Source organism: Cynoglossus semilaevis, chromosome W (assembly GCF_000523025.1).
Source record: "Cynoglossus semilaevis isolate Cse_v1.0 chromosome W, Cse_v1.0, whole genome shotgun sequence".
NCBI lineage: Eukaryota > Metazoa > Chordata > Actinopteri > Pleuronectiformes > Cynoglossidae > Cynoglossus > Cynoglossus semilaevis.
Genome location: NC_024327.1, coordinates 14,168,977 through 14,185,699, shown reverse-complemented (window position 1 = coordinate 14,185,699; position 16,723 = coordinate 14,168,977). Strand labels below are relative to the sequence as shown.

General features: G+C 40.9%; 1 protein-coding gene across 1 annotated transcript in view; it reads left to right on the top strand.

The window, feature by feature from the left end:
- The window catches only part of LOC103397246 (protein patched homolog 1-like), an 84,405-nt gene that overhangs the window by 10,880 nt on the left and 56,802 nt on the right, over window positions 1–16,723 (top strand). Inside the window, exons 3-7 of the mRNA XM_008335464.3 lie at window positions 12,176–12,365; window positions 12,561–12,630; window positions 12,755–12,846; window positions 14,064–14,262; window positions 15,163–15,284. Coding sequence (XP_008333686.2) covers window positions 12,176–12,365; window positions 12,561–12,630; window positions 12,755–12,846; window positions 14,064–14,262; window positions 15,163–15,284 — 673 coding nt within the window. The remainder of the gene's footprint in view (window positions 1–12,175; window positions 12,366–12,560; window positions 12,631–12,754; window positions 12,847–14,063; window positions 14,263–15,162; window positions 15,285–16,723) is intronic.

Sequence of the window (16,723 nt, the reverse complement as noted above, 5' to 3'; positions counted from 1 at the left end):
AAAGAGTGGCCTCAGAATGCCAAATGTACTACAGAGTGAGGCACAGCAATGTAAACACTCAGCCCTGCCATGAGAGCAGGGTGGTCTGGCCTCCCTCCCTCTCTTTCCTCCCCCTCCATCTTACCCTTTCCTCTCTTCCCTCCCTCACACCGCTGACTGCCAGAGGGGTGGAAAAAGTGTAAAACAGCAATGTGTGTGTGTGCTGGGGGACTAGAGCAAAGAAAGAAGCTGGAGTATAGTAGTGGCAGTGTGTTTGTGTTGGTTTCAGTGCTTACCCTTACACCAGCAGAGAGATCAGGGTGAGGATTGATGCGTCTCAGACCAATGCATGGAGAATTCCTGGTGTAAACATGCTATGAACATTTCTTCACTGTGTACGTCTCATTGAAGGTTTTTATCCCCTCTGGGTTACGTGTGTAGCAGTATATTTCACTGCAATTCCTGCAACATGTCATAGAATATAAAAGGAGCAGCAGTTATAGCAGTACCACACATGCACACACAAGGTGTCATAAAGATGCACCGATATGAAGTGAATATTCAGAAAGATCAAGGAGGTCACGTAGAAAGGCAACCCGTGAACCTCGTATACGTCAAATTGATCTGCTAGCGCAGGACATTGAACGTTTTGATCCAGATAATAAAAACATTAATGTTAATGATTACCTACGGGAAGTTGACCGATGCCTTGTAGATCTGCCAAACGCCACAACACGGGAAAAGCTTAGGCTAATCTGGAAGACGTCTAGCAGCAATGTTCGGGCTTTCATAGAGACACTAACCCCAGAAGTCCGTGATAGCTACACGAGACTTCGTAAGTACTTGAAGGAAGAGTACGAGCAATACACTGACGAGACGTCTGCAATGTTGTGTGCTATGCAAATCGAGCAGAAACGGTCAGAATCCCCACGTGAATATTATAGACGGCTACGCAACGCATATTTCCAGGGTAGCAGTGCACCAGGCTTGGAGGAAGATAGAGGTTTCAAATCCCTCTTCTTACACAACCTCCACTCAAGTGTACGCAACCATGTCACAGTGACATGCAGACAGGGTTACTACTCCATGAGGGAAATTAGGCAGCTAGCCCAGATGACCTGGGAGACAGTCGTCAGACCAATGGACAGACTTGACGACGAACCCAGAGTCTTTAGTCTCCAGGATGCAGGAAATTCCCTGTTAGACTTAGAAGGGAGTGAAGCTCCACCAGGGAGACACACCTGGAGAAACCCTGCTCCAAAACCCCATCACCAAAGTGAGTGGGGAAGGAGACAAAATAGATACAGGAACAACCATGGTCAAAACTTCAGCAACAACAATAATTACAACAACCGACCCCGTGAAAGAGGTCGTAAAGACCAAGGTGGTTGGAAACGAGACGGTTACCAACAGTCAAACAAGAGATGGTGGAAACAGTCTGAGCGTGATCCGAAGCATAGGGGTAGGCATGTTCGTTTCTGTAACTCAGACGAACTGAGTGAGCTCCACTCAGAATTGGAGTCTGTAAAGGCTCAGTTAGCTGAAATTATTGACAGGTTTAATAGAGACCAGACCCCTCTTAAAAACGAATGAACACACCAATTAAAACAAACTTTACCCTTTAGCAGTCCTCACTCCAAAAGGGGGGTGAACGATAATTTGGTCTAACCCCTGACAACTAACACTTCTTTCCTTTCCTTCATTCCTTTTCTTTTCCAATGTGAAGAAATGAAGTTAATGGGTATTTTTAAATTGTGGTACATGAACGTGTTAGTCAGGTAGTGAGTTATCATGTACCCACATGTGTATAGCATGGTATTTGCCCAAATGCCTACAGCCTGGTATTTGCCCAAATGCCCATGCCTTGAACTGTTTGTCAGGACTCAACTTCTGCTGAGATTTTACAGGACTAAATGGACAATATGGATGACAATGGATTATGGAATATGGACTGTACAACCTTGTGCTCTCAGGGTTACGACTCTGTCATATCCCTAAGACCAAAGGGGGGATATGTAGGTACTACAACAGTCCTTTCAAGGACTCAAACTCCCATAATTCCACTGCTTCCGGTAAATCCACATACGTCACGATCAGTAACCTCCGCAACCTTTAAATTGGGGGGTCAGCCCAATATCGTTCTCTCTGTTCAGGACTTTCGCTCCGTAGGACCTCGATGAAAAGAGAAAACCTGCTCGTCTCAGAAGACTAAGAACCAACGCGCTTTTGTAGACACCATTGCCCACGGTGATAAATGCACTAGTAGCGTCTTTTTCTTAACTGAGTTAACCGGTAATTAAGTTACACAAGTAACGTAGCGCTGCGACCAAAGCAGTTATTGAAAAGTTTAGAAGCGACAGGATTCCTTCTAACGGTATTCGTGTGAACCGGCACATCGACAGTCAGAGACTTTTCCTCCTGAAACGGACTTTCGGAACCAAGAGGACTCTCTGGACACAGTGGAACCAGACGGACGTCCCCAGCTCTGGCAAGGACCCAAGAAGCACGGACTTTCCACTACCCTCTAAATACGAGCAGACGTTCACTACAGTAAGGCTGGCATTTGGGCACGTTAGTTAATCTGTAGTATTGTTAAGTGCTATTTAAACTTAGGGACAGTTTAAGTACGCATATTGAATTTTGTTGTCTGAAATCTGTGCTGCTTTTATAGCTAGGCTGTTGCATGCACTTCTTTTCTAACCTCCTGACTCGGTGTTATACTCTTGTACACCGTCAGTATTTCAGTGTTAACTTGGAACGTTATCAGTATTGGGATCAGGAAAACTCCGACAAAGTCCTTTGTCTGGAGTAGACCACGCGGTACGCCTCCCTTCCCCCATATACTTTGATAACATCACAAGCACTGTTTCATTGTACCTGAGCGCATCTTGGTGCGCGTACACAACACCCATTCACACCTCCGTGAGCGCATACACGCCTCACGTGTTTCCTGTTGCCGTTCCTTCTACCTCGCAGTTCTTCTTCCACTGCGCAGTCGCGTATGTGAACACGCCTCAAGGGCTCAGTCGCTTGCTTGGTGGCTAAGAGGCAACATCTCTCTCTCGTACACGACCACTCGTGTACACACGCACATAAGTACACACACACACACACACACACATACACACGCCTTGTTTTGTTATAATGATCATTGTTTATGAGTTCAATCACCGTCATTAACTTGACAGTGTTGTATAAATAAATTTGATTATTTTTGTAAACTGTGTTTGTCTGTGTTGTTACTTTATTCATTGAAGCCACCCAATTTGCCAAGAACTCTCAAAATCCTTCAGATATTTAATTGTTATTGGATACTATTGATTTTAGTATATTTGTAATACTTCAAGTAATACATTATTGCTATATTAGTAGGTTAAAATAATAATTAAAGATAACTTTAATGAGACTGGTTGTGTTATTAATTTGAGACTGGTTGATAACACCGAGTGCTCCTAAGCAGCACTCGACCCATTGCACCTACATAAGGTATACATTACAGACCCTGCATGGGATCTTGCAGTATTTACCCACTAAACATTCTACTGTACTGTCAACTCATTTGGTCATACACTTAATTTCAATTTTTTTTTTTTTTTTTGCTAAATAAGATCGTTTATTGTGATGGAAACCATAAACCCTCCTTGGGAAATGTTTACTGACTTCATGTATGAAAAAAAATGGCTGTAATTCTTGGAGTTGCTATAAACGTAATTAAATGGTAGTCTTGAGAAATGACTATCTTCCAGGCTCCTTGAATGTCCATATTCTTGAAGTGAAAATACAAAGATGTGTATACGAAGTGTTTTGTATTCGTGATTTCTGTTGTATTAACATTCCTAGAGATGTGAGACTTGTAGCTTAAACAGTGGGCTGGGAAATAAGAGAGAGATAGTTGGTCGAGATTGGCTGCTAAGATTTGTATCACGGTCTGTTTTGGTTGTGACTAATCACATAGCTGTAAAATGCAGCAAGGAGAAGGGATTGATTGCCTTGAAACTGACAAACACCCACAGGAGAGGCTGATATTTTTGACACCTGTAGAGCTGGAGTTTTAAAAAAAGATGATATACCAATTGGCTGCTGCATAATTTTCCAAACAGATTTATCAAAATAAAATAAAAAATATTTTTTGTCTTGGGCTTTTCCTCACTTACCATTATGGTAGCACAGCTATTTCTCTTGGTCACCAACAACAGTTAATACATCATTGCCTGACATCTCAGGTTTTTTATAGGACTGCTTTACACATGCACACACATAATACAAAACAGAGGTTCAGGGTTTTTCTCCTACTCATTCTACTGCTTGTTGAGTCCTTGGCATTGAAAAGGATTTTTTTTGTCGAGTGGGGTGATGGGGGTTGAGCAGGACCTGAATGAAGGCAGCAACGTGGAAGAATCTGCCCTTTGAGGAGTGTGTGAATGTACACCTTGGACCCAGAGGATGCATTGGGAGCCAGCCGACTGCTAAATACACCCATTTTGGAGGCTGCGGGGATCGGACAGGTGATTAGCATAATCAGGGGTAAGAGGATCCATACATATGGTAATGCTGGTGCTGTGGGGCACATTTCGGCAGGGATGTTGGCCCACTCCTCCCTGCAGACAGCCTCCAAATCATTCAGGTTCCGAGGCTGTCATCTGGCAACTCGAATTTTTAGCTCCCTCCAAAGATTTCCAATTGGATTCAGGTTTGGAGACTGGCTAGGCCACTCCAGAACCTTGATGTGCTTCTTCTTCAGCCACTCTTTTGTTGCTTTGGCGGTGTGCTTAGGGTCGTTGTTGTGCTGAAACACCCATCCTTGACCCATCTTCAGCTCTCTCACTGAGGGAAGGAGGTGTTGGTCCAGAATTCCACGGTACATGGCCCCGTCCATCCTCCCCTCAATGCGATGGAGGTGTTCCGTCCCCTTGGCTGAAAAGCACCCTCAAAGCATTATATTGCCACCCCAATGCTTGACGGTGGGGATGGTGTTCTTTGGGTTGGACTCGGTGTTCTTTGCCCTTCAAACATGGCGAGTTGAGTTGAGCCCAAAAAGTTCTATTTTGGTCTCATCTGACCACATCACCTTCTTCCAGGCCTCTTCTGAGTTGTCCATGTGGTCAATGGCAAACTTCACGTGGGCCTGTACATGTTTCTTCTTGAGCAGGGTTTCTTTTGTGACTGTGGTCCTAGCTGCCTTCAGTTGATTCATCAGTTCCCCCCTTGTGGTTTAGGGATGATCCCATGATCAGGGACACCCCACAAGGTGAGATCTTGTGTGGAGGCCCAGATCGAGGGAGGTTGGCAGTGGTGTGGTGCTTCTTCCATTTCCTGATTACTGCACCGACAGTTGATCTTTTCTCTCCAAGTTGCTTTCCGATTCTCCTGTAGCCCATCCCGGCCTTGTGCAGGTCAACAATCTTGTCCCTGATGTCCGTAGAAAGCTCTTTGGTCTTGCCCATGGTGGAGATGTTGGACACTGGTTGTTTGGGTGTGGATAGGTGTCTTTTATACAGAGAATGAGGTGAGGCAGGTGTATTTGATGTAGATAATTAGTTGGGATTGGAGATGTCAATTCATATGATTTGAATTTCTGGAATTTTCTTTGGGATTCAGTCTCTCGCTGTTAGAATATATATATGATTAAAATTATAGATCGTTGCATTCTTTGTAAGTGGGCAAACCTGCAAAATCAGCAAGGGGCTGTATCAGACCTCCTAAAGATATTTGCAGAACTAACTGGTTAGGTGTCCCAGCCCCAAAACCCATATACTTAAATCTCTTTTGCTTTGGTGGTTCTGCTGAAATTGATGTGGTTACAAATAGGTTAATGTATTTTACATGGGGCAGTGGTGGCTTAGTGGTTAAGGAAGCAGGCTTGGGTCTGGAAGGTTGCAGGTTTGAATCTACCAGCTGCCAAGTTACAACACGCTTAATCAAAGGTTACATTTCTGTGTGCTGTGTCACAATGACAAGTAGTTCACTTTCCTTTCCACAAATAAATAACTACAAAGTGCTTTTGTGTACAAATGTAATGCATTTATGTAATTGATTCTGACAATAAAAGGATTGAAGCCTTCAGACCTGTATGTCTGACCGCCCAGTAGAAATGTTAATACCTATATGGTAATTCTTCAATCTCTTTTCTGTCTCTTCCCATAACAGTCAACAATTGATTTTCTTGCGTTGTACTTCTCCTTTGTGGCAATCCCCTCCTCCCTAAAACTAACAGAGAGAGAAAGAGAGAGAGAGAGAGAGAGAGAATGGGGCTCACTGACGCTTTTCTTCACATTTACAGATGTGTGCACCTGCATTGCAATATATACAATGAATGTTTTCTGTTCTCCCAAGTTATACTCATAGCTATCAAAGTTAGAACGTCAGTGAACGTCAATGTTAAAGAGGTCAACAAAGTTGTCATGGCCAACCTTATAAGGTGAGAACAGTGAGCTAAAGCTGTTTTCCAAAAAGTTGCAAATATACATATATAAAATATAATTGCAAAAAAGTAAATTAGTGTTGCAAGTTTTTCATCCTTTGGCAACATATACATTAAAATATATAATTTTACATGTTTGTTATTTCAAACTGACAGCTACGAAAGGGTACTCTATCTGGCTGCTGCAACTTGTACTCCGGAGCGACTTATATATGTTTTTCTTCTTCATTATGCATTTTTTTCGCTGGTGTGACCCATACTCCAGAGCAATTTATAGTCCGGAAAATACCTTAATCACTTTTCTGTCATTTTCTGATCAGTCAACTTGTGCTAAGTGACTGCATAAAACCAAATCAACATCATCATCATCATCATTGCAAAATCACAGCACAGTAATGGATTCAGTACTCTCAGATGAAATGATAAATCAATATCATTAAAACTGTTGGTTCCTCATTTGGAGGCAACAAATGGCATCCTGTTGCCAATCAAAGCTTTGTCAGGTACTTTTAAGTAGCAGCTGAATTAGAATTAGATTACACGTAAAAGGTGGTGACTTGTTAAGATGCTAAGCTGTGTGGTCATTGGCATACCAAATAAAAACTGAGCGGCAAAATTGTGTTTGACTCTTCTTATTTAACTACTGTACATTCTTGATCCGTGATTGAACTATGTTTCAGTAGAAATCTATCTCAGGCCTGATGTATATCTGACCAATTAATCATTTAGGCTGACAGAGAGCCAAAATGTAATCAACCCAAAAATACCTCTATCTCTGCGTAGTAACGACTTTTTAACATTTTTTAATGACAAAATAGATAAAATCAGAGATAAAATTAATCACCTCCTTCCTCCACACATGACCAAAATGCAGTTTAGCATGAATAACCTAGACACAATGGTGACTCCAATCTTACAATTAAATGAATTTAACCCTTTAAATCTCCCCGAGCTAAGGTCTCTGGTCTCCGCTGCTAAATCAACCACCTGTCAGCTGGATCCTATACCAGCTAGACTAGTTAAAGAGTCCCTTCCCCAAATAGGTCACATAATATTACAACAAATAAATATGTCCCTACTGAGTGGCTGTGTCCCAGAGGCATTCAAAATAGCAGTAATTAAACCATTACTTAAAAAGCCTTCTCTGGACGCTGGCACTCTAGCTAATTATAGGCCCATTTCAAATTTACCTTTTATTTCTAAAATCTTAGAAAAAGCTGTCGCTTCCCAATTGTGTGATCATCTGCATGACAATAATCTATTTGAAAAATTTCAATCTGGGTTTAGAACCCATCATAGCACAGAGACTGCACTATTGAGAGTACAAAATGATGTTCTCGTGGCCTCTGATAAGGGACTGGCGTCTATCCTGGTCCTTCTGGATCTCAGCGCAGCGTTCGACACAATTGACCGTGAGATCCTGTTACATAGGCTGGAAAAAGATGTCGGGATTAAAGGATCAGCACTTGCCTGGTTCAAATCCTATTTGTCGAACAGGTTTCAATTTGTTAACGTAAATGAGGAATCCTCCATACTCACTAAAGTGAACTATGGAGTTCCTCAGGGTTCCGTGCTTGGCCCAATTCTTTTCACTTTGTACATGCTGCCACTAGGCAACATCATCAGGAAGCACAACATAAACTTTCATTGCTATGCAGATGACACCCAATTGTATGTATCGGTACGGCCAGATGACCCAAACCCCTTAATTAAAATCCAAGATTGTCTTAGAGACATTCTGACATGGATGACCCAGAATTTTCTAATGCTTAACACAGAAAAAACTGAGGTCATAGTTTTAGGGCCTAAACATATAAGAGCACCATTGTCAAATCTAACTATAACCATAGGTAGTTCTACCCCAGTCCCCTGTGGTAAAGCAAGGAACCTGGGTGTCCTGTTTGATCAGGATTTATCACTACAAAAACATATTAACCAAACCTGTAGAACAGCCTTCTACCACCTACGTAACATTAAATCCATTAGAAAAATGTTATCACGACCAGATTCTGAAAAACTAATCCATGCCTTTATAACCTCCAGGCTGGATTATTGCAATTCGCTACTATCAGGATGTCCCAATAAGTCCTTAAGAAGCCTTCAACTGGTCCAGAATGCGGCAGCACGCATACTGACCGGAACTAGAAGACGAGAACATATAACCCCCGTCTTGGCTTCAATACACTGGCTCCCAGTAAAAAGTAGAATAGACTTTAAAATACTTTTAATCACATACAAGGCCCTAAATAATCAAGCCCCATTATACATTTGTGATTTAATTACCCCATACAAACCAAATAGATCACTGCGCTCCCAAAATTCGAATCTATTGGTCATCCCTAAAATAAATAAAAATAGAACGGGTGGTAGAACTTTTAGTTACCAGGCTCCTCTCCTGTGGAACCAGCTCCCACTCTCAGTAAGAGAGTCAGATTCTGTCTCGTCCTTTAAAGTGAGACTCAAAACCCATTTGTATAGTATAGCCTATAGCCTAAATTAGATTAAACATGCCCCGACTAGAACAGTCTAAAAAGATGCTGCTATAGGCCTAGACTGCTGGGGGGCATTGCATTGCATTGCATTTCATTTCATTTCACTTCATCTTGCACTTATAATGAGGACACAGACTCTACGGTCTTACTTTATTCTTCTGTCCTGTCCTATATTCATACCGACCACCATGTATACACTTAGGAAACTGGTCCCACTCTTTTACAGTTCTGCTGCCACCGGTGAACAGGAGGAGCACAGGACTACTGCCACTACCACTACTGCGACAACTACTGGATCCACAACCGGAACTTGAACTTTTTTTTTTTTTTTCCTTCATTGGTTTTTTTGTTTTTGTACAATGTTTGTTCTGATAACATCTATTGCACGTCTGTCCGTCCAGGGAGTGGATCCGTCCCCTTTGGTTTTCCCTAGGGTTTCTCCCTTTCTCTTTTCTCCCTGTTGAAAGGGTTTCTCTTTCGGTAGTTTTTCCTTACCCTGGCTGACGGTCTAAGGACAGAGGATGTTACCAACCCTGTGAAGCCCCATGTGACAAACTGTATTTTGTAAATGTGGGCTATATAAATAAAATTTGATTTTTTTTTTATTTGATTTAATATGTAAAACAAGTTGACAGTAATTTTGTTTACAGCATATGCACAGTATAGGTGCATACCTTCTGATTTAGATTTATTTTCCATGGTATTTCCATTAGGAAGGAAGGACAGAATGTGTGATGCTTCCGTTATCAGGCGTGAGATGTGTGCAGGGGGGTGGCGTTGCACTGTGGTGTGTCACATGGAAATGACCAAAAGTTGGCATGAAGTGTTGGGGGTGGGCTGGCCTGAGAGGGAGGCCAAACTGATTGCCATCATGATCCGGCCAATCACAGCGTAGAGCTGAATAGACCAAAGAGAGAAAATGAGTGTAAAGCGAGGGGGGCAGTTGAGGATTGAAAGAAGGGTGGTGATGTCAGTTTTTTAGAAACCTACTTTCTCTTCCTTCATCCCACCACCTCCTATTCCTCTACTCTGAGAATAGGGGGGGCTGTGGTTAATGTTATGCAACAGGCTGAATACCCACACTAAGGGCTCCAATACAGTGACACAAATGGCCCTTTTTCTACCTTTTCTCTAGTTTTTATTTTCTTCTCAATCATTTGTAACGTTTTTTAATGTCCACTATAAACTGATGTATTGTTTTCTTTGATATGTTAGAAAATCTATATATTTTGAGAAATATTCAAGAACCAATAATTGCATTACTCTTTAAACAGAAAAAAAAACTGATGTAATGGTTCACGTGGGTCAGCTCAGTCATCGGTAAGACATTGGTAAGATGTAACATCAAAGGCAGTTATCACATAAGTTAATATGCATACTCCACAAGTTGTCAGTTTGAGTGCTGTGCCATCTGAGAGCCTTCGCTCTTCCCGCTGCAGCTGTTGGAGACCAGCTTTTGTGGAGACATTTAGACCTTGATAGGCTTGTGTTTTCCATCAACTGGAAACTCCTGCAACTGGATGCTCGCTTGTCTCATCCATTGCACTCTAATGTGATCTTGGGGTTAATTCAGGTTTAACATTAGTCAATATACAATCGGGCAGTGGTGGCTTAGTGGTTAAGGAAGTGGACTTGGGTCTGGAACATTTTAGGTTCAAGTCCACCAGCTGCCAAGTTGCCCACACACAGTTCCCCAGGCGCTTAAAGCTGCCCACTGTTCACTTTGGTGATGGGTTAAAAGCAGAGGTCACTTTTTGTTGTGTGCAGTGATGTGCTGTGTCCCAATGACAAATAATTCACTTTCAATGGATGTTAATACTTGCTCATAATGGGGGATTAAAAGGTGCATAACAAGGCTCTATCTTTGTGGGAGAACACTGAAGTATTTAGAGTCAACATATTGGTAAGATTGTCCTTTACTTTGTCTTTAATTCCCAGTGGTGGTTATATTAGGGTAAGGAGAAGTGAGTGTGTGAGAGAAGATAGCTGGTGTGGGGAGAGTTTTAAAGTCAGTGACACTTTGTTTTAAGTCAGGCAAAAAAAAAAAAAATTAACACAATATTTTATACCTTTTGTTGTGGTAAACTTGCTATGATTTTGTGGGGCCAAATAAATTCACAAAAACAAAGACATTCTATATGTAAAAATGTTAATTTGTTAATAAAAAATTTTGTTATGGTATTTAAACAGCTGCAGCACTGGGCCAAACATGACAGTGTATCGCTATCGCTTTATAACAATTCCCAATGTGGCATGCCCCACCGGATCACGTGTACGCTATAATTGATACTGGTACATCTGAAAGCAGCACCTCGAAAAAAGACTGGTCTACAGTTCGCTCCGCGCCGCCCCGCTATTTTATTTATTTTAAGCTCTTTATTGGATAATTCTACCGGTGGTACCAGTAGAAAAAGCTCCTTGCCCTGGTGCAAGTTGGGTACCAAATTACATGCACTGCTCCAATTTTACGTGCACAAACTGGTGCATGCACGTGGTAATTCGAGCCCTGATTACAAACATGGACAGGATCAGATGGTTATGCTGTTTGGGTCTGGAAAAAAAAAGTGTTTTCTCTAATGCCCCAAGACATGGCCCCCTCCTTCCCTGTTCCACTGGTCTGACTGGGTGGTCGGGCCCAGCAGAAAAGCATGCTTATGTTCAACTTTAATGCCATTACAACAAGCTGAATATATACAATCTTCCTGCTGCTGCATGAATCCATGAAACGCTACAGATTTTTCACACAGTCAGCCTTCGCTAGGGTAGGATTCGTGTTTTTTTGGATGGACCTTGTCAGACCTGCCCTGAGGTGATGCAGGACAGCTGAATGACCTAAAGACTTTTCCCTAACCACAGTTTACTAAGCACTCAGAGCTCATGCATAAGACTTGAACAACCATGAACTTTGAGACTGTCTTCGTTAAAAACACTCACATGAAGGTAATTTCTTCTGTTGAACGTTTGAGCTTCTTTGTGACAGCATGGATGTTTTAATGTGGTGTTACTTCTCTGGATTCAAGGCTTTTTGAGTTGGCCAGTGGGCCTTTGTGTGTCATGACAAATGTGTGAGAGAGAAATGTATTCATTATTTAGATACATAATTTATGATAAATGTAAAATATTTACAGATATTCTTTTATTTTTCTTTAATTTCTTGAAATAATCCCTGACCTCCAACAGCTCTAGAGGAACACAATATATCTTTGAACACATTTTCCAGCCATTTTAACTTACTTGTTTTGCTACAAATTTTTACCCTGCGATCTTTTGTCTTTTTTGTTAGTTGGCGGACGTGTGAACCAGGAACTTAAGTACACACGGCAGAAGATCGGTGAAGAGGCCATGTTTAACCCTCAGCTGATGATCCAGACACCACGGGAGGAAGGAGCCAACGTACTAACAGTGGAGGCGTTAGCGCAGCATCTGGAGTCAGCTCTCCGAGCCAGCAGGGTTCATGTTTACCTTTATAATAGGTGATGTGGATTGTACTGATGTCGACATAACGGCCTTTCTTCTTGTCCATTTCTTCAGCACTAATTTTACATATACAGTATAACTGCATTGGTCACAGTAACGTAATACATAAAGACGGCATTCTTTTACAATAACGCAGTCAGCGCAGTGGATGTTCATGCATGACTAATTAGAAGTATATCTCTTCTTTGCAGACATTGGAAATTAGAGCATTTATGCTACAAATCAGGAGAATTAGTCACAGAAATTCCTTTTATGGATCAGGTAAGATGCAAAGAAAATTGAAAAAGAAAAAAAAGACCTGTAATCCATCTGCTACAATCAGATTTCTACAGTTCTTTTGATCGTGCATTTGTTACTGTGTTCATTTGAATTAATATCCAATTAGATCATAGAAAAGCTACACCCCTGCCTCATCATCACCCCTTTGGACTGTTTCTGGGAAGGAGCCAAGCTCCAGTCTGGAATGGTCTACCTCCCGTAAGTTGGACTTCTTTTCTTTTATACTTCTTTTATAAAACTCAAGAGCAGTATAGCATCATCCAGTGTCCGTCCGGTGTTTTATCCTTTTCATCTACCCCAAAGCCTCATTCTTTAACATGATCAAATGGCATAATCAAAAATACAGTTTTGCACAGTCTGAGCTTTCCACAAAGTTGAACCTGGCAGTAAATTAATGATAAGGTGCAGTAGAATCCTAAAAGTCAATGTCATGTTTTCCATGATGGAGAGCATGAGTACCAGAAAGAGTGGAATTGTATCTTTTTACCCCTATAGGAAAGGCTGCCCAAACATGCTTTGTGTGTGTGTGTGTGCCTGTGTGTGGGTCTGCATCTCTCAAACTTTCTCCTCTGAAGGCTCTATTATAGTGGTTGTTGGCATGCGTATCGCTAGCGATCGTTTCTCTCCAGCATTGGCCCTCACATCATTGTCTGGCCCTTCTGTTGCTAATGGCCTGCTGCTACAGTAATAACTGACCTGCATCACTGCATGTGTGTGTGTACATGCACACACCGTGTGCCATTGTCATCATTGCAAATGCATGTTTTGTTTTTTTTTTTAAGGGACCGTTAGTTTTTCATCTTATTTTTTTTGTTTGTTTGTTTTTTTTTTTTTTGCTCTGGTAAAGGGAAAAATAACGCAAGCCTGGTTAAGCATGTACAATGTGGTCTGAATGAGAGAAAGAAGGAGATTGACAGAATGACAGAGTCTGAGAGAGAAAGAATGATTGAGAGAAAGAGAGAGAGCAGGAGACTGGAATGTGCACTACAGCAATTGTAGAAAAAAATGAACTTGTTTGGAGCAGGAATTAAGCAATTGTCCATTGCCTGATGGGAATTGGTCTCCATTTTATTGCTTTTGTCACTCAACTAGAAAGAGATTATGTTCAGCTTCCAGAAGTGAACACATTATGTCCTCTCACTGCTCACTGTTTGCCAACTGGCATCTAAGGAATCTGGTGTCCTGTGGGATTTAGATTATTTTATGAAGCTGGATTAATTAGAGATTTTGGTGACATTTTTGGTACTATTTGTATACAAATGATTTAAAAGGGAAATAAAATGTAATATAAAAAAAAACAATTTTGGTCTTTTCAAACCAGGGGGCAAACAGGCACTGGGAAAGACTACTTTTATGCTAACTCATTTAAGCATTTAGAAATATGTAGAAATTAAATTAAAATATTATCTTTGCAGAGGTAAAGACCCTCTTCAGTGGACAAACTTTGACCCCAAGGATTTTCTTGAGGACTTACGTAAAGCAAATTTCCCTGTGGAAGCCTTTGAGGACATGTTGGAAAAGGCAGACGTGGGGCACGGCTACATGCATAGACCCTGTCTGAACCCTGCTGACCCTGACTGCCCCATCACAGCACCCAATAAGAACTCTATCAAGGTAGTATAAGTTATGGTTTTCATGTGATTGAACTGTACGTTAAAGCCAGTTGGGAAAACAAGGTTTTTATACCATGTCTATTGCCATATTACAGGTGATACACCTGTTTACTGTAGACCAGTGAAGGAAAAATTATTTTAAGATGATGTAAAAATAAACTGATTTTATTAAAAGTAAATATGTAAATGAGAGTTGGAGAAAAAAAACAACAGCTCCACTGTTAAATGTTAGCTAATTGTAGTTTAAACATAAATCAAAAGTGATTTGCTGTTAAAAGCTAGCTTTTAACTATGGCTAGTTATAGCAAATAGCTACTCCTAAACTAGCTAAGCTATAAAAACATGTTCAGATATATTAAATATGGGTAAAACATAACTTCATTGGCATAGTTTTTGTGTCAGTCTCTTTCAGAAGTTGATAACAATCGGCTCTATAAAGAAAAATAATGAAATGCTAATAGTAAGCTTAGTACTGCAAATAGTTGGCCAAAAGCAGCAGAGAAAAAAAAATTAAAACCAACAGTTAGCTAAAGAACCGCTAAAACCAAACATCAAAAGTCATCATTTATAAAGTAGCCCAAAATTAAAAAAAAAAAAAAAAATCTAGAAATTTCCTAAACTAAGCCAATGGACTTAACAACTAAAAAACAAAGGTAACTTTTTTCAAAATCCCTTTGCAATAATTGGTTTGTCCAGGTATAGCCACAAGTTAGCTTACAGATTTACATGTGCTAGAACAAAGAAAGCAAAGATGTCACACTTGGATAAATCTTGTGTTTATAGAGTTCTCATTTCTACCCTGGTGTGTGTATTTAACATGTACCTGTAACATGTTTCTTCTGCAGTCTGTAACATGTTTCTTCTGCAGTCTCACAAATGTTGTTTTTTCTTTCTGGACCAGTCATTTGACGTAGCTCACACCTTGACTGGCGGTTGCTATGGTCTGTCCAGGAAGTACATGCACTGGCAAGAAGAACTGATTGTAGGAGGGACCGTCAAGAATGGCAGTGGACCCCTCCTCAGGTAAAATACCCACACTAATACACTCCTACCCCCATAAACACTGCTGCAATCACTGCACCTCTTATATATCTTTCCCCTCTTTTCTTTTAAGCTCTGTGCAACAACATGTTCATGAGTACGTGTGCGCGTTGTGCTATAAATTTTAGTCATTAGCAGATTCCAGTGAAATTTTCTAGCTTCTACTCAGCTTTGGCTGCTCCACTTTGACAGTGCCCACTCATACACAAAGTATACTATAGCCTGGTGAGGTAGTTCAAATACAGTGGTATGAAAAAGTTTGGGCACCCCTGATAATTTTCAAGATTTTTCTTTATGTATCATTGGTTGTTCGGAACAGCAATTTCAATTAAATATATCATATAGCAAACAAACACAGTGATATTTAAGAAGTGAAATGAAGTTTATAGGATTTACAGAAAGTGTGCAATAATTACTTAAACAAAAGTAGGCAGGTGCATAAATTTGGGCACCCTTGTTTTATTGATTTGAATACCTTTAGCACTAATTATTGGAACACAAAATTTGTTTGGTAAGCTCATTGACCCTTGACCTATATACACAGGTGAAGCCTATATATATATACACTACCGTTCAAAGGTTTGGGGTCACCCAGACAATTTTGTGTTTTCCATGAAAAGTCACACTTTTATTTACCATCATGAGTTGTAAAATGAATAGAAAATATAGTAAAGACATTAACAAGGTTAGAAATAATGATTTGTATTTGAAACAATAATTTTTTCCTTCAAACTTTGCTTTCGTCAAAGAATCCTCCATTTGCAGCAGTTACAGCATTGCAGACCTTTGGCATTCTAGCTGTTAATTTGTTGAGGTAATCTGGAGAAATTTCACCCCATGCTTCTAGAAGCCCCTCCCACAAGTTGGATTGGCTGGATGGACACTTCTTGCGTACCATACGGTCAAGCTGCTCCCACAACAGCTCAATGGGGTTTAGATCTGGTGACTGCGCTGGCCACTCCATTACAGATAGAATACCAGTTGCCTGCTTCTTCTCTAAATAGTTCTTGCACTATTTGGAGGTGTGCTTTGGGTCATTGTCCTGTTGTAGGATGAAATTGACTCCAATCAAGCGCTGTCCACAGGGTATGGCATGGCGTTGCAAAATGGAGTGATAGCCTTCCTTATTCAAAATCCCTTTTACCCTGAACAAATCTCCCACCTTACCAGCACCAAAGCAACCCCAGACCATCACATTACCCCCACCTTGCTTGACTGATGGCGTCAGGCACTCTTCCAGCATCTTTTCAGTTGTTCTGCATCTCACAAATGTTCTTCTGTGTGATCCAAACACCTCAAACTTTGATTCGTCCGTCGATAACACTTTTTTCCAATCTTCCTCTGTCCAATGTCTGTGTTCTTTTGCCCATATTAATCTTTTTCTTTTATTGGCCAGTCTCAGATATGGCTTTTTCTTTGCC